General features: G+C 41.0%; 1 protein-coding gene across 3 annotated transcripts in view; it reads left to right on the top strand.

The window, feature by feature from the left end:
• The window catches only part of ANO9 (anoctamin 9), a 56,475-nt gene that overhangs the window by 5,912 nt on the left and 26,135 nt on the right, over positions 1–24,428 (top strand). Inside the window, exons 2-6 of one of the 3 annotated variants that reach the window (XM_060770062.2) lie at positions 3,002–3,179; positions 12,989–13,045; positions 21,235–21,351; positions 21,727–21,884; positions 23,808–23,860. In XM_060770062.2, the coding sequence (XP_060626045.1) occupies positions 3,141–3,179; positions 12,989–13,045; positions 21,235–21,351; positions 21,727–21,884; positions 23,808–23,860 (424 nt within the window). In that variant the 5' untranslated portion in view covers positions 3,002–3,140. Of the gene's footprint in view, positions 1–3,001; positions 3,180–12,988; positions 13,046–14,105; positions 14,214–21,234; positions 21,352–21,726; positions 21,885–23,807; positions 23,861–24,428 lie in introns of those variants that run through there. The other 2 variants (XM_060770080.2, XM_060770071.2) reach the window with 2 other exon arrangements.

Below are 24,428 nucleotides of genomic sequence, written 5' to 3'. Positions count from 1 at the left end.
ACTTTCCTCACCCCTTTTAAAAAGTCTGCTTCTCCACTTCTAATGTTGCCAATGTCCAATTCCCCAATGCCGTTTCCTCTGTTTTCCTTTGCCTCTCATTTACATTTACTGTGCATTTCATGAAACAATGCAACAGAATAAGCCGCAATTACACAAAACAGCAAATCAGGATTGTGAATAGGATTCCACATTGTGTTACTTTTCCTTTTTTTCACCAGCAGAAATGGTTACAGTAACCCCAAACTCACCATGAGGAAAAAGCTTAGTATTATACCTCCATCAGAAGTTCTGGTTTGCTGCTTCTCTGCTTGCCAGTCTTTCAGTATGATGTTAAAAAGCATGCTCATCACCTACAGTCACTTCTCTTTATGTTTACATGACTGGTTATCCTGTTGTTTCCAACCATGTTTATTTGTAATTAATATCTTGTTGATTTTTAAAGATTATCATCCCAATATACATGTAGAACAGGCATCCTCAAACTTTTTAAGATGAGGGCTAGTTCACTGTCTCTCAGACTGTTGGGTGGCCAGACTATTGCTGGAAAAAAGAAACAAACAAATTCCTATGCACACAGCACATATCTGTAGTGCAAAAAACAAAACAAAACAAAACAAAACAAAACAAAACAAAAACAAAACAACAAAACAAAACAAAAACACAAAAAAAATACAATGTTTAAAATTAAGAACAGTTTTAACTAACATAAACTTACCAGTATTTCAGTGGGAAGTGTGGCCCTGCTTTTGAATGATGAGATAGTCAAGTTAATTGGAGTTGTTGTTGTTCTGTGTCTTCAAGTTGTTTAAGACTACATATTGTTGAAGGCTTTTATGGCTGGAATCAGTTGTTGTAGGTTTTTCAGGCTGTGTGGCCATGTTCTAGAAGCATTCTCTCCTGCATCTTTGGCAGGCATCCTCAGAGGTTGTGAGATTTATTGGAAACTAGGAAAATTGTGTTTATATATCTTCAGCCAGAGAAGTCAGCCATAACAGAGCACCTGATGAACCGACCTGGACATAGCACATTATTTGAGAACACAGAAATGCTGGACCACTCTAACAACTACCATGCCAGGCTACACAGAGGAGCCATTGAAATCCACAAGCATGTGGACAATTTCAACAGAAAGGAAAATTTATTTATTTATTTATTTTATTATTTATTTATTATTACTTGCACTTATTAACCGCCGCTCTCAGCCCTAGGGCGACTCGTGGCGGTGTACAAAACATAGAAACATAGAAAAAACAACAGTTTACAATGAGTCAAGACCACAACACAACATCTTACTAATACAAACATCTAATTAAACTAAAAATCCGCTTCGTCTTATTTTGGGGTCATAATCAATCTCATAGTAGTAGTCCATTCCGGTCGTCATTCCGATAACATAGCACTCAGTTGAAGGCCTTCTCAAAGAGCCATGTTTTCAGGCCCTTACGGAAGGCCATAAGGGAGGGCCTTGAAACCATGAAAACGACAAAATCTGGCTACCAGTATTAAAAAACTCTAAAATTATAGCAGTAAATAAAGAACAACACTCAAACACAGGGGAACTCCAGACAAGAAACAATCAGGATCAGCTAATACCTACAGTCACTTCTCAGCAAAGGATTCCCCCAGGCAGTAACAGGCCACACCAAAACACTGTCAGGCTATCAAATGCTATTCAAGGTGACCAGTTGAAACATTTACACCTAGCTCCAACAGACAAGAGTTCTTCCTCCCACCCTGGACTTCCCAAAGTTATATAAACCCAGTTTTCCTAGTTTCCAACAGACCTCACAACCTCTGAGGATGTTTGCCATAGATGCAGGAGAAACATCAGGAGAGAATGCTTCTAGAACATGGCCGTACAGCTCGAAAAACTTACAACAACCCTTGTTTCAGACATACAGCGACCCTAAGTCTAAAGTTAAGAATGGGGTCCGAGCAAATGACCTTGGAGGACCACATCTGACCTGTAGACCTTAGTTTGGGGAGACCTGATGTAGAGGACCATTTATAGTTGTCAATCTGAAAATGGCAACACTAACTCTACAGCAGTGGTTCTCAACCTGTGGGTCCCCAGATGATTTGACTTTCAACTCTCAGAAATCCCAACAGCTGGTAAACTGGCTGGGATTTCTGGGATTAGAAGACCAAAACACCTGGAGACCCACAAGCTGAGAACCACTGCTCTACAGTTACATAGACATCAGGCATCCTGGACAATTCCATTTCTAATTTTTTGTTATCTGCATCTATTCTTACTAATACATCTCCACAACACCTTTGCCAAATATTGGGCTACTTTTGCTCTCTCCCATGTTTTTTGCCTAATGTGCACTTAGCTGCCCAAGCTTCCCATCGTTGTTGCCCTCAATATACTGTTTAACACACTACTGAAGTCAAATTAATGTCACATGGTAGGAGTAGTTATGTCTGATTTAAGGCAGCAGTTCTTACATAAGTTTAGCCATAACTACAGACATGGATGATTATGATTCATACAGGAATAATAGAGCAGATTCCCACAAAGTGGTTTAATCTGCAGAGGAAATGCTTAAAGTGAACAGATTGTAATGGATATATTATCATTTCTGCAAATATGTAATTTTTCTTGTGTTGTTCTGTTGAGATGTCTGCCTCTGTCTATTGACATCTGGGCCAGTTATTACACCAGTTCATGGAAAGTATTGGAGAAAGAGTCACCACCAACCAATAGTACAAACCACTGTTTCCAATAGATTCCTCAGCATGACAGTTTCAGGAGAGGTAGGAATTCCAAAGGAAAAATTTCCTTTATCATATCACATTAGAAAAAAAACAATTTAAGCACCAGGGATAGCACTAAGATTATGCCAACCCATCATTGGCTCTAGGAACTGATCTAAGAGGTGCTATATTGCATAAAAATCTGGATGCTTCGATTTTAGGAAGAATATCTGCAGGAGTACCGATAGCTTGAAACAGCTCTATTACTATATCATCTGTTTCTGTTGATTTATTTCTCAAGTAATTCAATAGAAATGGAGGTGTGCTGGGGAAGGTAGAAGACAGCAGAAAAAGAAGAAGGCAACATTACAGACGGATCTATTCAATCAAGGAAGACTGAGTTTGTAGAACCAAGATCTCTTGTTCACAATGCTGAAGTGATGGTGAATAGCAACAAGCAGCAATATCAGGAGTACAAGGTACCAGAAGATCCCCACCCCCCTCCACGATTTCCTATATCACTGGGAAATTCTTTGCAGGTGCTTCCAGATGCAACTGTCATCATACAGGTGCATGGCTTTGTTCATGGAATTGTATGGAGTGCCCAGATGATGGCATCTTCCACTTTTCAAATTGTGTTTTCCCACTGCTTATCCCATCTGTTTTATTTTCAAAGAAAATATGTTAAGGAGGGAAAGATAGAATAGGTATGGAACTCTTTGGATTAATAGACACTGGTCCTCTTCATCCAGCAATTATTCATTTACTGTTTCTACCATCTCCAGTTGGAAAACATTGCCAAAAATTAAAATAAAAATAATATTTTATTTAAAGCTGGACACAGCATATTATTTGAGAACACAGAAGTGCTGGACCACTCTCACAACCACCATGTCAGACTACACAGAGAAGCCACTGAAATCCACAAGCATGTGGACAATTTCAACAGAAAGGAAGAAACCATGAAAATGAACAAAATCTGGCTACCAGTATTAAAAAACTCAAAAATTACAACAGCAAAACAACAGAGGGGAAACAAACAGGCACATAAAATCACTCTCAACAAAAGATTCCCCCCAGGCACTTCCAAGCCATTGAATGCTAATCAAGGTGATCAGCTGAAACATTCACACCTAGCCCCAGCAGACAAAAGTCCTTTGTCTCACCCTGGTCATTCCACAGATATATAAACCCATTTTCCTACTTCCAACAGACCTCACTACCTCAGAGGATGCTTGCCATAGATGCAGGTGAAACGTCAGGAGAAAAATTGCCTCCAGAACATGGCCATATAGCCTGGAAAAACCTACAACAACCCAGTGATTCCGGCCATGAAAACCTTCGACAATACATTAAAATAATATTGATCTTGCTATTTTATATAAGGGATACGGTTTTACTGTGTCACTTTATATAATAGAGCTTGAGCACCCACAGATTTTGGTATCCACAGGGCACTTGGAACCAAACCCCAGCAGATAACAAGGGCCCATTATACTAATACCTGTACTCTGGAAGCATCTTGAATTTTCACTCCTTGTTTAATCCTTTGTTATGAATTATGAAATGCATCTTTTATTACAAATAGGGCTGATTTTCTGCCTGCCTTCCCCTACCATTGCTACTACCATTTACTACATTTGTACCCTGCTTCTTGGGGCAAAACTCTCATAAAGCAGATTCCAACATACTTTAAAACAAATACGTAATCAAACTGCAAATGCTGTCCCGCACATGAAGTTCATTGTGGGCAGAGTGCACTTACTAGGCAACAGTGCCAATGGAAGCAGTAGGATATCTGAGTATTACTTGGAAGTAAACTGAACTGAGTACAATAAGACACACTGCTGAATCAGCTGTAGGTTGCATGGTTACTGTGATGCACATGCAATGTGCATTAACAAACATGAGTTTTTGTTTACTTAAGATGACGTGATGAGACATGATTCCAAACTCAGGTAGAAGTGAAGTTGATGTGGAGGGCCAGACAAGTTCTTCTGGTTTTGGTGTTGTCAGCAGAGTAATCTATCTTGCAGTTAGGAAATGTGGCATATTCTAATCAGTGCTTGGCAAGATCCAGACAGAGTGAAGAAGTAACTGGAATCATGCATATTTCTGTTCCTGCAAAATTTAATCTTAGGGCAGTTCCAAACATGACTTTTAAGTGGGCCCAAATGGGTTTAAGAAACCCGATTGGGCCCATATTAGTGTTCACACACCTCACCCCAACATCCACACTTTTGGGAGGGGGGGGGGTGGCTCCTCAGTAGCAGGCGGGTGACTGTGCACAGAAGTATCAACAATGGATGATCCCATCTTAGCTTTAGAAAATTACTAATGCAAAATAAGGCAATTCTAGGAGAGTCGGCGTGTGGCAGTAGTTTGGGGATTGGTTTATAACTCTATAGACCAGGGCTTGAATTTAAACGAATTGAAAGCATACATAACAAATGCAATCCTAATCAAGGCTTTAGCTGTTACTGACATTCTTTCAGATTTAGTATTATTTATTTATTTGATGCATTTGTTAACCGCCATTCTCAGCCCTTTAGGGCGACTCATGGCGGTGTACAACATGTTAAAAGGCAATTTACAAAAGGCAATTACAAAACAACATATTAGCAATACAACAATTACAAAATTACACTAAATAATCTGCTTCGTCTCATAGTAGAATCATAACCAATCTCATATTCCGTGTTCCATTCCAGTCATCTTTGCCACATTGTAATAGCACTTAATTAAATGCCTTCTCGAACAGCCATGTCTTAAGGCTTTTTCGGAAGGACATAAGGGAGGGCGCCTGTCTGATGTCTGCAGGGAGAGTGTTCCACAGCCGGGGGGCCACCACCGAGAAGGCCCTCTCTCTCGTCCTCGCCAGGCGTGCCTGTGAGGCAGGCGGGATCGAGAGAAGGGCCTCCCTAGACGATCTCAAGGTCCTCGTGGGCTCATAGGCCAAGATGCAGTCCGAGAGGTATTTTGGGCCGGAACCAAAAGTATTCAAGGTAAATGTATATGAATAAAGGAGCTCATAGAGCTGACAAAGGAGACAACACATTCAGTAACTTGCAAGTTTTACCTGTAGTAAAATCTTGCCTCTAAAGGTGATACTCCTCACTTTCTACCAAATCCCTTCCCTATTATGGTTTTGTTACCCGACATCAGAATTTTGTACTCAATCATCAAGCTTGTATGATTTGCCTTCTAATTAATAGGCGATCAAGGCAACAGATTGCTGGATCATTTTATATAATCTACTTCCCCTATTTGCTAAGTAAAAGAAGAAGGTTGCAAGATGGAATGTGCTCCTCACTTCTCCCTCTCCTGTTGTTGTTAAGGTTGTTATTATCCTTCTATTTTCCCTTCTCCCCCTCGATGGGCTGTCACCTTGTTGTGGTGAGGGGGCTTGCGTGTTCCGATGAACCTGTAGGCACAACAACTGGAGTCGTGCACTCCCAGGAGTGGCTGCGGGGGAGGTCCCAGACCAAGCACAGTCCGAAGACCCAAAGACCTCAACGGCGGAGCAGGCGGAGGATAACATGGCACATGTTACAACGGCTGCGAAGGCGGAAGAAGGCTGCTACAGACTGAGAAGCCACGGTCATTGTGTTAAACTACATCACCAGTGGAACCTCACTCTGTGAAGTCTGTGTGTTGATCAGTTGTGCACTGACCTCCACACATTAAAAAAAACCACGCACAGGCGTCTTCCAAAGAAAATAAAAACAAACCAACCAAAGTCCCATGGCAATCAGCGAGTGGCGACGGGGGCAGGACTGTGAAATCTGGAAGCCCCTAGTCACAGACTGGCACATGGGCGGTGGGTACGGACTCAGTCGTTCTACCTCAAGGACCGAGGCAGTTGAGTAGTTCGGCAGCTGTATCCGCGACTGAGCAGCCCTTTTGAGGACCCACTCTGCTCACCCCGCATGGGGAGGGGGCTAGAAAAGGTGCCCTAAACTCTGCCTCACTTATCCCTGACTGGACTGCCGCGTCCAGTGGGGTCACCACCCTGCGGCCAAAAAAGAAAAATGAACTTCGGTACGTGGAACGTACGGACTCTGATGGACAACAGTGGCAGTGAATGCCCCAAACGCAGAACTGCCATCATTGCAAGGGAGCTGGGACGCTTCAACATCGACATAGCAGCCCTTCAGGAGACCCGGAGAGCAGGAGAGGGACAGCTGAAGGAAGAAAAAGGAGGCTACACCTTCTGGAAGGGACTGCCCGAAAAAGACCAAAGAATGCACGGAGTTGGCTTCGCCATCAGAAATGATCTGATGAAACATCTGTCCGAAGCACCCACTGGCATCAACGAACGACTCTCAACCCTCCAAATCGATCTTGCCAAAAACCAACGGGCAACCATCATAAGTGCCTATGCACCAACACTAGATGCTGACGAAGACATCAAGGAGAAATTCTACTGTCAGCTGGACAACGTCCTATCGGGGATACCTAAGGAGGACAAAATCATCCTCCTGGGGGACTTCAATGCAAGAGTTGGGCAAGACTTCGACCTGTGGCCAGGAACCATTGGAAAAGACGGGGTTGGAAACAGCAACTCAAATGGCATCCTGCTTCTCACCAAATGTGCGGAGCACAACCTTGTCATCACCAACACGCTCTTCCGCCAGAAAAACAAGTTCAAGACATCATGGAAGCACCCCCGGTCAAAGCATTGGCACCTCTTAGACTATGTAATCACACATGCCAGAGACCGCCGTGACGTGCTCCTCACAAGAGCCATGTCAGGTGCTGACGACTGCTGGACTGACCACAGGCTAATTCGATCCTTGATGGCTATCAAGATCGCTCCCAAGCGCAGACTCCAAGGAAGGAAGACAAGGCGCAAAATGAACACCCAAGCCCTTCAGGAGCCCTCCAGATGAGCCCATCTCCAAAGAGCACTCAAGGACCATCTACCTACAGTACACCCCGAAAACGTTGAGGAACATTGGAACAAACTGAAGACCTCCATCATCCAAGCCTGCGAAGAAACTATTGGATACCAAGCCAAGAAACATCAAGACTGGTTTGATGAAAATGACATCGAGATCCAACAGCTAATTGACAAGAAAAGGAAAGCCTTCCAAGCATGGCAGAGAGACATCAACTGTGCTGCTAAGAAAAAGATCTATGCCAGTGCAAAAGCTGAGGTCCAAAGAAGGACAAGAGAACTCAAGAACATCTGGTGGACAAAGAAGGCCGAAGAAATCCAACACCTGGCAGATACCCATAATGCTCAGGGATTTTTCAAAGCCACAAGGTCATCTACGAACCAAGAAACCATGGCATACAGCCTCTACGCTCATCAGATGGAACCAAACTCCTGAAGGACCAAAACGCAATTGCACTACGTTGGAAAGAACACTACCAAAGCCTCCTGAACCGCAGCTCCAACGTGGCCGAAGAGGTCCTCTCACAAATCCCACAACAACCAACCAGGGATGAGCTTGCAGCACTGCCTAGTTTGGAAGAAGTCAGCAATGCCATCAGCCAACAGAAGAATAACAAAGCCAGTAGACCAGATGGCATCCCTGCTGAAATCTTTAAAGAGGGAGGACCTGAGCTGACACACCAACTCCACCAGCTCATAGAAAAAGTGTGGGTTACTGAGAAAATCCCAGCAGACTTCAAGGATGCCACCATCATCACCCTCTTCAAAAAAGGGGAAAGAACAGACTGCGGAAACTATCGAGGTATCTCCCTTCTAACCTCTGCTGGGAAAATCCTCGCAAGAATCCTTGCAAACCGCCTTCTGCCCCTCTCAGAAGACACCCTCCCAGAATCCCAGAATGGCTTCCGCCCTTCCAGAGGAACCGTGGACATGATCTTCACTGCACGACAGCTCCAAGAAAAATGCAGGGAACAAAACCAACCTCTGTACATGGCATTCATCGACCTTGCAAAGGCATTCGACACAGTGAATCGCAGCGCTCTCTGGACCATCCTCCACAAAATCGGGTGCCCTAACAAATTTGTGAACATCCTGCGGCTCCTCCACGATGACATGATGGCAACAGTCTTGGACAGCAGTGGCTCCCAAAGTGACCCATTTAAGGTGGAATCGGGTGTCAAACAGGGGTGTGTTATTGCCCCAACTCTATTCTCCATCTTCATCGCTATGATACTTCACCTTGTTGATGGGAAGCTTCCCACCGGAGTGGAAATAATCTATCGGACAGATGGCAAGCTATTCAACCTCAGCAGACTGAAAGCCAAAACCAAGGTTACAACAACATCTGTTATAGAACTCCAGTATGCTGATGACAATGTCGTCTGTGCGCATTCAGAAGAAGATCTACAAGCCACTCTAAACACCTTCGCAGAAGCATACGAGAAGCTCGGCCTGTCACTGAACATTGAGAAAACCAAGGTGCTGTTCCAGCAGTCACCAGCCAATCCCTCTCCAATGCCAGTAATACAGCTTAATGGTGTAACATTAGAAAATGTGGACCATTTCCGCTACCTTGGCAGCCACCTCTCCACCAAAGTCAACATCGACGCCGAAACACAACACTGCCTGAGCTCTGCAAGTGCAGCATTTTCCAGAATGAAGCAGAGAGTGTTTGAGGACCGGGACATCCGTAGGGAGACCAAGGTGCTTGTCTATAAAGCTATTGTCCTCCCAACCCTGCTCTATGCCTGTGAGACGTGGACTGTCTACAGACGTCACATGCAACTCCTGGAACGATTCCATCAGCGCTGCCTCCGGAAAATCCTGCAAATCTCCTGGGAGGACAAGCGGACAAAAGTCAGTGTGCTGGAAGTAGCAAAGGCCACCAGCATTGAAGCGATGGTCCTCCAACATCAACTCCGCTGGGCCGGCCACGTTGTCCGGATGCCTGACAACCGTCTCCCAAAGCAGTTGCTCTACTCCGAACTTAAGAACGGAAAACGAAACGTTGGTGGACAGGAAAAGAGATTTAAAGATGGGCTCAAAGCCAACCTTAAAAACTCTGGCATAGACACTGAGAACTGGGAAGCCCTGGCCCTTGAACGCTCCAGCTGGAGGACAGCTGTGACCAGCAGTGCTGCAGAATTTGAGGAGGCACGAGTGGAGGGTGAAAGAGAGAAACGTGCCAGGAGGAAGGCGCGTCAAGCCAACCCCGACCGGGACCGCCTTCCACCTGGAAACCAATGCCCTCACTGCGGAAGAAGATGCAGAGCAAGAATAGGGCTCCACAGCCACATACGGACCCACAGAGAAATCCATAACGGAAGACCATCTTACTCGTCCAATGAGGGATCGCCTAAGTAAGTAGTATTTTCCCTTCTGTGGACATTGGCATAATTGATTCAGTGAAAAAATAATACATTGCAAATGACTACCCCTGCTGCCACTCAGCCCTGATGAGACCCCAATCATTCCCTTCTTCCACCACTCTCCCCTTCTCTCCCCTTCAATCTCTCTCTCATCAAACACCATACCAAGACTGTCTTTCTCCCATTTTTATTATTTTATTTTATTATTCTTGATTTATCAAACTCTATTAAAAAAGAAGGCAAATGTACATGAACCTGTGAACTCTAGTTCTGAGTCACTCCAGATTCCACCTTATGAGAACCTGAGATGGGACATATTCTCTTGTGACAAAATACCTTCCTGGACCTCAGCAGGGACCTTGATACCATCTGCCTGTCACTTCCCCTTTGGAGCTCCTTGCCACCCCACACACAATGTTTTGAGACAGAACTATGATTATAATCCTATCACCAAAACCACATTTTGAGATAGCATAAGGTAATGTGGGGACAATAATTCCCATTGTGGACAAAGGCATCTACATAATCCTGCCAAATGGGCTCTCAGATGCTCCTTTGTTCATCACATTCCATTGCTGCACATCCAGGGGTGGGCACATCCCCCACATCTCCATCCATCCCCCAGAATGCCTTTCCAAGATCATTGGGAGCTATGGGGTTTCCCTGCCCAGCAGGAAGGGGATTGTCACCGGCACTCCCAGCCAATCAGAGGAAAAGCTAGCTTGGTCCCACCTCCTAGCCAATCAGAAACCCAGGGGGCGGTGGCTGGCCAATCAGGGAAGAGGGAGGGAAATTTCGAAACTGGACCACAGTAGTGAATGGAATTTTATGTTTATAAAAATGTCAGTTTTACAAGCATGCTTTACATTTTGTACTTTGGAGCATCTGTGTTGTATAAATGTCCTTTTTGTGCAAATCGAATAAAACATTTGCTTTCATCCTGGTGAGTCTCTCAATTCCTGATTCACTCTCATCCACAGTTAACAAAGCTTGCCAGGCATCCCTTGCTTTCCACAGGACATAGAAATCCTCTAAATTCCAGCATCAGTTCGGTGAGGCACCAGCACTTATTGGCAGAGAAGGCTGAAGCTCTTTTGAAACTAAAACTCTCATGATTCCATCGCACTGAGCTATGGCATGTACAGAGTAGATGCATCCATTGAGATTCTCCATTTTCCCAGAGAAAGTACTGCTATCTCTGGGCCCTATAGACAGACCCTAAATTTCAGGCTCTGATCCTAGAGCTGGCTAGGAGTAGCATTTTTGTGAGTTTTGGAAACCCCACTGTTTCTCTAATGTTAATGATGCTGTGAGGCTGGCATTGGCTCCTCCTTGCTTCTGTACCCTGTAACAGCTGCACAATTGTACAGCTGTGAAACAGTGCAGCTGCAAAATGCCAGAAATCTATAGTATATGCTCCTCAAAGGGAAATATATTTGTTCCAGAATTTCCTGCTGTGAAAGTAAATGGGAATCTCAGTGGTATGTAGTTGGAACCTATACCACTAGGTCATTGTATGGCACTTGGAAAAATACTTCAAGCAACACTGCGGTTACTTGAAGTCATACTGGCATGGCACCTCAGGGAAAGCTGAATGGCTTGTCTGGTGGGTCAATTGCCATTGTACAGTTGATTTCCACACCATTCTAGGCCAAGCTTAAGCTAGTTTTCTGAAGTAAATGCAATTTCTCGTGTGGCATATGAAAATATTTCCAGCGTATACATTTGAATATCTTCCTTTCTGTTTGGAAAACAAAAACAAAGTCACCACATAGCCATTCGTTTATTTTCTCTTTGTGGCTTGTTGTGTGTCTAATTTACTTTAAATTCTTTTACAAGATATCTGTATAGATTAAATTGCTTGCAACTGTTTTCACAGGACTGTATTTATCTCTATGTGGGCAAAAACACAAGCAAGAGTTAAGACTCATCCATAAGACAGACAAGAAATATTCCAGAAAAGCAGACCACTTAAACTGAGTGTGTATATATTACTGTTATTACAGTGGGTTTTATGGAACATTGTTGGCATTATATACACACTAAGAAACAAGTATGATCATAATCTCTAATTCCATTTAATTAATATTTAACTATTACCTGTGACTCTGAACCCAATTTAGCTCTTATCCTGAAAATACAAACACACACCAAGCATATGTTTCTTGTGAGTACAGCCATTAAGCATGCTGCAACTCCTTATACAGGATGAAAATATAGTATTCTTAGGGGATTTCTTTCTGTTTTTAATTTGGGAGCATTTCAGACTCATTGCTTTCTAGTTTTATACTGTGAGAGACAACAATAAAGCCCAGAGAACTGAAAACAGTTTGAAAGCATCTATATTGTCTGTTGTGCTATTTTTGTTCGCAGCATTATCTCTGATCAAATAGATGTGTCATAGTTTTGCAAGACTACAAAAGTGACATGAATATATTTACCATGCACAGCAATCTCTCTTTCAAACTGCCTTTAGTGTTATACAAATACAAATATCCACCTCCAACTAGTCCTCCTTCCATTTAAACTTATAAACTTTATATTGAACTGGTCAACATTTTAATTGGCTTTCCTTCTGTGCCTCGCCCTTGCATTTAGATGATGTTGTTGCTGTTTATTATTATCTTTATTTATATCCTGCCTTTCTCCCCATGGGGACTCAAGGTAGCTAACATCTACCCACACTAAAAGTTTAAAAAGAGCAATACAAAAGTAAAAAAAAAAAAACCAATTAAATAACAGTGTAGTAAAAACAGAATTAAAATACAGCAAATACATTAAAATGGCCTTTAAAACCCATATCCTCCCTCCCAATCCCCCCAATAGATGTTTAGCAGGTGAAACTTTTCAATATGAACATAAAGTTATAAGAGTCCCTTTCACGGATTCACAGCCAAACACTCAGAAAATAAGCAATGTAGTTTGAAAACAATATTAGTAATAAAGTCTGCTACATCTTATTATATTTTGCTGTAATGACAGAAAACCCTTGTTTCACTTATTAAATCTCTTTCTTTAGGCTGAAATTTCGCTGATGCCTTTATCTCACTTTGAGGACCATGAAGCTCTGCTTCCGGTAAGTTACATTCCTTCTCTTTGGGATTTTAAAAATTGAATTGCCATAGTCCTATATAAAATGGGAAACCAAACTAAGGCCCCTTCTACACTGCCATATAATCCAGATTATCAAAGCAGATAAACCACATTATCTGGTTTGAACTGGTCTGAGTCTACGCTGCTATATAATCCAGTTTAAAGAAGATAATCTGGATTTTATATGGCAGTGTAAAAGGAGCCTCAGTTTCAATGAGAAATGTTTCCAATATTTCCACTATTTAAATTGCTCTCCTGATTGTTCAGTAACAGCTTCCATGGTAGGTGTTAAGAGTATTTTAGCCCTGCCTTTATCACAATTATTATTTTTTGCTATAATCAGATGTAGCAACTCCTATGATTGCTATATGTAAATATATGCAAATTCTTCTATGTAGTTTCCATTCATTTGAGTTGCTAACATTCTATGGAGTTCAATCAGGAATTAATATTGTGCATAATAATACCATGTCAGTTGCTTGATTCAGAAACTCAGTGTGCATATTACACCATTTTAAGGAGTTTGTCAAAATACCATATTAGAAATAAAATACTATAGTAATTGCAGCACAAACTAAATGAAGCAAACAAATCTCACCAGACAGCCAAGCACTTTTCTGGATAGGTACATTTTGAAGCCCTTTCTATAGGCTGGGACTAATAGGTACAAAATAGCACTATTTCTGCAGTTCTATTTTATAACTATTAGTAAATGTAGTAGTAGTAGTAGTAGTAGTAATAATAATAATAATATACTTTATTTATATACCACCCTTATCTTATTTCTATTTATGATGGAACCTAAAGCAAGATCTATACTACAATACTTATTTTCTAACTGTATCAATTAGCCATAAATATTGCAAATTAGTTCTACTATCCCATTGCTTCAACTGCTTTTAAGATGTCCCAGTTTCTCCATGCTCCTCCCACTTTCCTCATTTGTCTTACTTCCATTGGTGCAAACTGAGTATAAATTGCAAGAGTGATTATGCTCAGTTCGCTCAATAGTCAGGAGAGGATAATCTTGTCCTTCCTTGTAGACTCCAGGGAAGACAAACTGCTGCAGCCTGTTTTTTAGCTTGCCTGCTCTTGCCATTTTAACCAAACTCTGATCTTGCTTGTGCACAGTTTTCATCTGTGAAATGTTGGTAAGTATACATTTAACAAATCACATAGAAAGGGAGAGAGAGGGGGAGGGAGGGAAAACACTCAGCTGCTGGTGATTTCCTTTGAATGGTTTGAGTTGCAAAATTTAACAAGCCACAAAGTCTGCAGGAGACACGAAGACCCCAAAATTAAAAAGGGGTGTACTCATACAGAGATTTGTAGGTTAATTGGTACATTCATTTTTACTACATTAGTTTGAAAGAAATCCCAGCTTTTAAAATTGTCCTATATTCCTGTTAGGTTAACTTGTGATTACTGTGATAGCTTTGGAAAATATTGATAACTGGGCAGTGTTTACAGCCTTCTCATTCTTAGAGGGACTCCCTGATAGTCTCCTCTTATAGGCATTGTGCGAACTGAACCTTGAAAATAATGAAACCTCATTACTTCCTTAGCGCAATAGGTTTGTGTGCATGTGTTCTTGAAACACTCGTGCTGCAAGCTTACATGTATTTAAAGAAGTATGCCTAAATTAATAATTACATACACACAGGCCTGTAGCCAGGATTTTGATTCGGGGGGTGCTGAGTTTGATTCGGGGGGGGGGGGGAGGCTGAGGATCTACCCTAGCAAACCTTTTGTATCATTATCCCAATAGCCCCATGCATATGGGATATATTGAGCATGGTGATCAGATCATGATATGAATAAACATAACAGTTTAAATAATGTACCAGTAAGGCCTTCTCGCGGACCACCCTGAGAATTTGGGGGGGGGGGGGGCTGAAGCCCCTCAAGCCCCCCCCCCCCCGGCTACATGCCTTCATACACATCTCTCCCTGTCCCTAAAAGAAGAAGGGATCTTGGGGTGAATTAAAGATGTGTTATGTAGAAATTAAGAAGTCTTTGGGTAATCTTAAGAAATTTAAGTTTAGTACCACCCAAAGAAAACGGTGAAAGACAAATGTGAGAAGTCATATATTTTTACTGATATAACACCTATCTGTACCTAGCAAAATGGTTGCTAACCACTTCTTTAATCTCTTTGAAGTGAGCTAATTATTACAGATACATTTATTAGTTGTACAGTATTTATAGCCTGCCTTTCCTTCACTGTCCTGATGTTCTGTCTCTCCTTCTCAGTATAAGCAGAGAGAGACAGAGAGAGAGGCGCTGGCACAAGGTCACCCTGTTGATTTCATTGCTGAATGAGAATTCATTCATCCATGACATTTATTTACGCTCAAATGATGCACAATTGATACAGACACATTAAAAATGTCAAGTAAATAACTAAAAAGTGTCTCTTTAAAAAAAGCTTTTAAAAGTAGAGCAGATACATAATTTCATTTAGAAATGGATCCATAGTGAATTGGTGGTTGCAATCTTTCTTTCAGCAGAGGCAAGGTAGTAAGGAAACAAGTAATCATAGTCCATTGTTAAACAAGACACTTCATTTCAGCTTAATGCTGTTTTCAACCATTTACATAAAGTAGGAATGGTATATTAATGGCTCTCTGGGTATTGATAATCATTCCTCATTACTGGTTCTACCTTCTAAAACCAATGGGAGTTGCAATCCAGCAACAACTGAGGAGCTATAAGACCCCCACACCTGATTTAATGTCTCTCACACTTTTTCTATAGTTTTTTATTCGTGTCAGGAGTGACTTGAGAAATTACAAGTTGCTTCTGGTGTGAGAGAATTGGCCATCTGCAAGGACTTTGCCCAGGTGATGCCCGAATGTATGAATGTATTACCCTCCTGTGAGAAGCTTCTCTCATGTCCCCACACAGGGAGCTGGAGCTGACAGAGGGAGCTCAACCTGCTCTCGCTGGATTTGAACTGCTGATCTGTCAGTCAGCGGTCCTGCTGGCACAAGACTTTAACCTATTGCACCATGGGGGTCCTTTCTCTATATTTAAGGAGTAGCTTATATGACAAAAGAGCAATTGTCTCTCCCAGCAGTTTCCTGCTGGGGAGGGAGGTAAAATTTCCCCCTTTTCTCTCTTCTCCTTCTCTGTATCTCCCACATTGCATGTCCCCCTCATAGCATACTAGGTGGCTTTCCATGTGTTCTTGGGCTGCAATGCCCATAAGCTTAACTCCAGCAACATCTGGCCTACCACTGCTGCCTCCCTGTTATAGGACAATGACAGAAGGCCATCTACAAATAAGGTGATGGCTTCTGTGTATTACAGAGATCCCCTAGATATGCCCATGGAAGATCTTGTAAACCTTCCTAAATTACTTTGTTTTTAAGATGTTTAGAATCCCGGGCACTATTGCCTGGAAACTTGGAATTTTGCAGTATTCTGTGGAATGTCGGCATTCAAGAACCTGGAGTGCCAGAGTCACCATCATTCACAGCTAAAATGACAGTAAACTTTCCTTTACGAAGGTAGGCGCCGGTATTTTCAGGAATCATGAAGGCCATAGCTTGATGCAGCTGGAAATTTTTCTTTTTCAAGAATCACCTGCAGGTCTAGTGGTTGATACTGGAGGAAAGGCAGGATATAAACCATGCTCAAGATGGGGTATGTGACTTTCCCCCACTTTATCTTCAAAATAACCTATAAGCAGGCCCGTAGCCAGGATTTTGATTTGGGGGGTGCTGAGTTTGATTCGGGGTGGGTGGGGGGGGTGAGGACCTACCCTAGCAAACCTTTTGTATCATTATCTCAATACCCCCATGCATATGGGATATATTGAGCATGGTGATTAGATCATGACATGAATGAACATAAACGTTTAAATAATAAACCAGTAAGGCCTTCTCGTGCACCACACTCAACCCCCTCCCCCCCCCCCCCCCCCCCGCGGCTACATGCCTGCCTATAAGGTAGATTAAGCTGAAAGAAGACAACTGGATTCAAGTTCAACGAGGGACTTGAACTTGAACTTCCTAAGTAATAGATCTGTGCTTAAATTTAGTTCTTAATTATCACAATATGATTGGTAATACTTTAAATTTGATGACTATCATCACTGAACTATACTGTTGCTTTGCATCAGAAATGTCCTTGTATAGTTCACTGGTTCAACTGCATTTTTGTCTATCAATTTCAAAGCAAGCTAAACATACTACTAACTATGAAATGGTGCATTTTTGTCATTTTTTCATCTGCCAATTTCCCATAATTATTTTATAATTTTTGTTGTTGTTGTTGACCTGCTTAGGCATGATTGCATAGTCATTAGATCCAATATGTATTCAAAAGATTGTGGGTGAAAGGATTCCTTTTCCTAAACCCTTAGACTGGTCTGCATGGTAAAACTTTCACAAAAAGGAATATGATGATTACAAAGTCTGCATGTTAAAGCCACTTTTATGTAGTTCCAACTTTCAGTAACACTGTTTTTCTTGTTGTTTAATTAACATTGGAGTATGTTCACTGGCATTTAGGCAATTGTGATTTCACTTCTTGAAAATATGTTTCAGTTCAATTATCCCATCTTAAGTCATGTCTTATCACTAAGTAAGAAGCACATGCTAACAGCACTTCCAGTGCATTACTCTTTGTCTCCTTAAAAGCAAGCACTAGTATGTTCAGGAAATGTAGCATATTCCCTAGAAAATAGATATATGATTGCAAGACCTTTACTATCCATGATGTGTTCTGTTCATTCAAGAACAGTATTGTCTTTCCACCAAAGAGATGATCAGTACCAGTATTAAATGTATCAAAATGTAATATGCTTATCTTGAGGAAACAACTGACATAAGAATAAAGGCAATACTAATTCTTCCAGGTTGAATTTTGGTTGCTGTTATAGGCACACAACCATTCATTTTCTGGTCTTATGACATTTTGAGTTCGCTAACACCACAATTGTGGTGGACAATAATACTTGAACTCTAATGACTATAAAATAATGACAATTACCTCAATTTCATGTCATTTTGTGAAGAGTGTTTATGTGGCAAGAGATGTACAGTGGTCAGAATTCACAAAAAGAAGGCTTCCCAATCTAGTTTTTCATCTGTTTGTGATTGTGGATTGGTTTGTAATTTTTTTTGTTTAGATTCTGTCTGCCCGACAAATAATTCTGTGGTTCAGGACTCCATTGCTGGACTACAAAAGCACGTCTCTGTATTAAAACTATTTGTTGGTGGACATATGGGATATTCACCTGTATAATATCAAAGTAGTACAAAACAAGTAGTTAGGAAGAATGCAAAAATAATTTAAAGAGAGAATGTCGAGGAAATGGCAGTCATTCCAACAATGGTTTCTAGCAACTTGATGTTCAAAAATCCTAAAATAATTTTTTAAAAGTTCAGTCTGTTTTACAACTGAGAAAATACAAAAAAAAAAGTGAAATCAAAGCAATAGACATTATAAAACCGCAGTTCAAACTTGGGAGGGAAAATATATAATTATAAGTTCAAAACCAGAAATAATCTGAGGGGGAAACTGTGTGGAGTTTTTTTAAAGGGCAACCATGTTTTTTTTTTTAAGTTGGACAAAGACGTTAATGTGTTGTTATTGATGTGTCATTACTTTGTATATTATGCTGTTAATGGTTTTAAATATTGTATATTGTATGATTGACTTTTTGCTCTTGTGAACTGCGTTGAGTCGCCTACGGGCTGAGAAACTGCGGTATACAAGCAAAGTAAATAAATAAATAAATAAATAAATAAATAAAATTATCATACCTATTCATTCACAGGTCAGCAGTTGCAAATTATAATCAGTAAAGTCAAGCATGTGAGTTCAGTATAGGTTTACCTAATTGATATCAACAAATGTGACCTTCAGCAAACAGGTAGTGTTGCCTGTCGACTTCAGGTGACCAATGAATTTCACAGGGTTGTCTTAAGCAAAGAATATTCAGAAGTGGTTAGCCATTACTTTTCTCTGAAATATAGCTGACAGGTACTATCTACAACAAAGTGCCAGTCACACAATCCTCTCAAATTAACAATTTCTCTGCCACCCATTTTCCAGGCTTCCTTCTGCAACACTCTGTGGCTACTAAGCATGCTTCAGTTCTCATCATTTTGGGTCCCCTTGCCATTTGCTTTTTTCCCTTTTCTAGCCAAATATTCATACTTCAGCAAATGACATCTTCACTGTGCCTGGTGAACTGCCTTTCTTGTTTTTGTTTTCATGTCAGGAACAACTTGAGAAACTGCAAGTCACTTCTGGTGTGAGATAATTGGCCATCTGCAAGGACGTTGCCCAGAGACACCTGGATGTTTGATATTTTACCATCCTTGTGGGAGGCTTCTCTCATGTCCTCACATGGGGAGCTGGAGCTGACAGAGAGAGCTCAACTCGCTCTCCCTGGATTCGAACTGCTGGCCTGCCAGTCATCAGTCCTGCTGGCACAAGGGTTTAACCCACTGTGCCACCAGGGATCCTTCTTGTTGCTAGATGGTGATGTCCTGCCCATGGAAGCATCTGAGCACTAGATAGAGAGTAGGAAAACATATAAATGTTTTATAATGGATCTAGGTTATTTGAAACAAAATAAAAACAGAATAAAAGCAAGGAACACTGTAGAAAGTTGCATAATATAGACAAAGAACTATTTGAAAGAGGAAGGAAAAATCTCCTAAATTCAATAAATTATAAGCAACTGTGCCCTCATTTAAAAATGTAAACCATTTAAGAATGTAGGAGTAAGAGAGAACTCCATTCAAATTTGATTTAACTAAAACAGATATAAATATTGAACCAAAGCAGCTACTAAAGATGCAAAAAGAAGGGGTACTGGAAGTGCGGGAAGGGGGAAATCTAATTCTTAAATTAGAAAGTAGGCATAGACCTCAAGGAAAGGCGCAGTGGGATTCATTCTGTTGAGGCTTCCCCCAGAGTCCCTGAGTGAGAGCAATTATGTGTGACAGGAAAGAAGAACTGGAGTTATTTAGGTGAGGGCACAATATGGTGATTAATATGTTTAATCTGGTGATTGGTAACTTTGTTACTGGTTTTGTCTGTACATGCCTTTGCATGAATTTTAGGGGAGTGGGGAGGAATAGGATACCATCATTAATGTGATCCTGGGTGGAAGAAGATATGGTAATGTGGCTTGGCCATGCTAGATAAGGGGAAAGTTGGATACACAATTGACACCTATGCTGTGCTTAAGTCCTTCTGCATTCTTCAGGATGCAGGTTGCCCTTTCATCCCACCCTCAGTTCTATTGGTGCTTCTGTTGATTGGTAGGTCAATCAAACAACTACCATCAATTACCTAACTATGAATGAAGAGTCTGACTGAGAGTGGGATTTTTTTTTGTCGTGTCAGGAGCGACTTGAGAAACTGCAAGTCGCTTCTAGTGTGATAGAACTGGCCGTCTGCAAGGACGTTGCCCAGGGGACGCCCGGATGATTTTGATGTTTTTATCATCCTTGTGGGAGGCTTCTCTCATGTCCCCGCATGGGGAGCTGGAGCTGATAGAGGGAGCTCATCCACCTCCCCCCTGATTCGAACCTGTGACCTGTCAGTCTTCAGTCCTGCCAGCACAGGGGTTTAACCCACTGTGCCACCGGGGGCTCCTGGAGAGTGGGATGAAAGAGCTTGGGTCAGTGATGTTTCCCACCTTTGTCCACCTGGGTACATGCACCACCCATCCTACCACCCATCCTACTACCCAGTGGTCTCTCTGACTAAATTGGCCAATGTACTTCAGTAAAATACAATGAAAAGTATTTAAACAAGGACATGCATGAGGATCCTTCCAACAAGGTGCCTGGTGGTACTAGCTCAAGTAGGAAGGGCATTCAAGAAAGCAAGACTCATGCTTGTCCTGAAGCCCTTCCAGTAAGGGAGTTGTGGCAAAGCCAAATAGGAAGATTGTCTTGTTTGTTAAATGGAAAGTTATCCTAAAGAGAGCAGTCAAGGCGAAAGTGTTCAATCCAGTGTGGTTTGAAAATCAAATTTTAGAAAAGTTATTTTGAGGGGCGGGGAGCAGATACCAGATTATCTAGCTAGCATGTTCCAAAAATTATTTTTTTTCCAAGGGAAAAAAATTAAGATGATGTATACATAGTAGAGGAAAGATGTATATGTGAACAGTTGATTCAGTTGGCTGTTTTCTCTGTCCAGTTCCCAACCAAATGGGATTTTGTCCTAGTCTGTGACGATCACCACCCCTACAGTGAGAAGTATCACAAGAAGAAGAGGTTTCTTGAAGAACTGCACAGAAAAGGCTTCATTATTAAGGTAAAACTGACATATTCTCGAGCAAGTATGATACCTGATTCCTATGTTTCTCCTTGTTGAAGAAGGATGCCCTGTCCCTCTTTTCATTTTGATAAGAGATTTGAAGCTCTTTCCTGGCCAAGAAAGGACTGGTGCAAATAGTTTGTTTAGAGAGCAGGGAAGGCCAGCTTCTTGAATATTCAATATGGTCTCTGTATCTATAGGACATAGATTCCTGAACTTTTTGTAGAAACAAGAAAATATGGATAATAGCGAATGCTATTGAAATGAATGACTCCTGCAGGATGTTGCCACAGAGTTGACCTGTTACAACACACTGGCCTGGTTTTATTCTCTTCATTGTTGTTTATTTTTCTTAATGTCTCTGATTCTTAGATGATTCAAGACAAAAAGCTATTTTATGGAATTAATGCCCCAAGTGGACTTTTCCGAAAATATCAGTGGCTTTTGAAGAATCCGGACAATGCACCAGAAGTTCTATGTGAACAGCAACAAGAGGAAGAGCTGGGAGTACACATTTCACCTACAACAAGGTAAAAAAAAAGAAGAACCTTCCCTCAAACATTGTCATCTATTGTATGTGTTAGCTACTCCATAGAAGCCATTGCAAATAGCAATTTTTAGAACTGGTTTTTGTCAGTAGAGACAGAATTTTTATCATTTTATTTTTATTTACTATTTATTATTTGGTTTTTTCCTAAGTCCCTAGATAGGTAAAAAGAGGAGCAGTGGATTGCATCAGCACTCCCTGAAGACCTCCTTGAATACCATCTAAAGTAAATCTCTCAAAGAAATTTTCATGGTCACTTTTCTGTTGTATGATTTTTAACATCATTGATTAAGAATCAGTGAGCTTCAAAATCTAGAGTATTGCACTTTGGATCATCCTAGATAGAAGTAACTAGTGAAGTGCTTCAGAGTTATCTCCTGGGTCCATTATGATTCAGCAACTTTATGCATGACTTTTAGATGATGGAATAGAAGACATGCTTATCAGATTTGCAGATGACACTGTATTAGGAACAACATTTAGGTCAGAATAATGTAATCCACAATCATTGGAATGACATCTGGCTTGAAAGCAATTGGATCCAAAAGGATTTAGGTGTCTTTGAAGATGACGTCTGAAATGTACATCAAACAGCTTTTCCAAAGACTACAACATGAACCAATGGATTTGAATTACAAGCAAAGATATTCCATCTAAACTCTCCTGCTTTTCACAATGAAATACCTTGCCTCAGAGTGTGTTAGACTCTCCAGTTTTGGTGATCTTTGAAGAGAGGCTGGATGGATATATTCAATGAGTTTAGTTGGGTATTCCTGCATGGCAGTGGTTGGACTGAATGACCATTGTGATCCTTCAAGGATAGATGTGTGTGATTTGAACCGAAATGAACAATGTCTTTACAATATCAGACCTATATCTTAAATCTTGAAGGTGGAAGAAAAGGGTTATATGGATTTTTAAAAAAATTTCAAAACTGCAAAAACCTCAAAGCTAGTATGATAAGTTCAAAGCTATTTGACTTTAAAATACAATTTTAAAATAGATGCAGATGCCTTTGTCAGTCACTGCAGCACCTTTGTACTTGGTAGCTAGAATACTAAAAGGTGGGAAGCTAACTGCTTGCTGAGCAACTGAATTTCTGCCTGCATTTGTAAGTTATAGAGAAAGAAAGAAATAGATCTAGACTTGTACTAAACATGAGGGTGAATCTTCAGAGGAGATCATTGCAATATCCCCAGGGGACTGAAGTTTGACATTCACTACTAGGGCTAATGTCCAAGGTAAACTCTTGTCCACCCTAAAGGGAAACATTATATAGTGTTCGACTAGAGCAGTGGTTCCCAACCTTTGGTGTTTTGGACTTTTGCTCCGACAATTCCTAATAGCTAGTTAGCTGGCTGGGATTTCTGGGAGTTGAAATCCAAAACACCTGTGTTAAAACAGGACCAAAAGTTGGGAACCATTGAACTTGGACCAAGGCCCAAATCCCCACTCAGCCATGGAAACCTACCGGGTAGTCTTGAGTAAAAAAATCACACTTTATTGTGTAAGATGAACGCAGTGGCAAAACTCCTCTGAAGAAATTGTGGAAGAAAATGCCATCATAGAGTTTCCTTGAGTTGGACTGACTTGAAAGTACACAACAACAACAACCACAACAATAACAAAAGAACTCTTGCCATGTGAATGTAATGCTAGATAACAGCTTCCTTGTCAGTTAATACTCCACCCACCTTTGGAAGTTCTGCATGTTCATCCTTTCCTTTCACTGTACGATCAGAACAAATTAGGGCTGCAGATACCTTTTAATCCTTTCAGGTGCATGATTGTAGTCCGATAGTTGAAAGGATGCCTGCATTAACTGTTTCCTGGCATGGATAAAAACTATTACTGTTTCTTGGTCAATTAAGAGTTTATGCCTAATTCCTGATGGTTTCATGTTTAGGATACGTATTGTCAGCTTTATTCTGGAGAACACTGAAATTGATAGCACTAAAGGTATGGACAGATTTTTTTTATCTCTGTATGCCACCATTCATGTATTTTCCTCTGCCTGTTTGCAGTATTCCTCTTATAGGAACAAAAGTGCTTAAAATTACAATTTTATTAAACAAACAAGATATATGGCAACATTTCCTTAGGTCCATTCATATGATTATGGTTAGCACTCAAATAAGTGCTTGTTGTAAATTCACCTTGAGTCCGCCTCCCCCCGCCCCCCCCCATAGTGAGAAGGACGGGATACAAATGTACGAAATAAATAAATAAATAAATAAATAAAATTGCATGTAAGAACGGACATTGTGGTGAGCATTGGTAAAACAATCATGTAGCTCATCACCAGTTTGTGATAAGCTACAGTCCTTTTTTTTAAAAAATAAAAAGGTTACCTTTTATGTTTTTCTTGAGATCACTGCTCACTTTGCAGTGGGTGTATCCTGATGTAGTAAGCTGCAGTGCGAAAATTTGCCACTAGAATGCTCAAGTTCAAATCCCCACTCGGAACTACCCATTTTGCAATTTATTTCTTTAGACCATGGAGGAGGAGACTCTGGTTAAGGCTGTT

The sequence above is a fragment of the Anolis sagrei genome, chromosome 1 (genome assembly GCF_037176765.1).
Source record: "Anolis sagrei isolate rAnoSag1 chromosome 1, rAnoSag1.mat, whole genome shotgun sequence".
Lineage (NCBI taxonomy): Eukaryota > Metazoa > Chordata > Lepidosauria > Squamata > Dactyloidae > Anolis > Anolis sagrei.
Note: the sequence above shows the minus strand (reverse complement) of the source record. Positions and strands in the feature narration are given on the sequence as shown.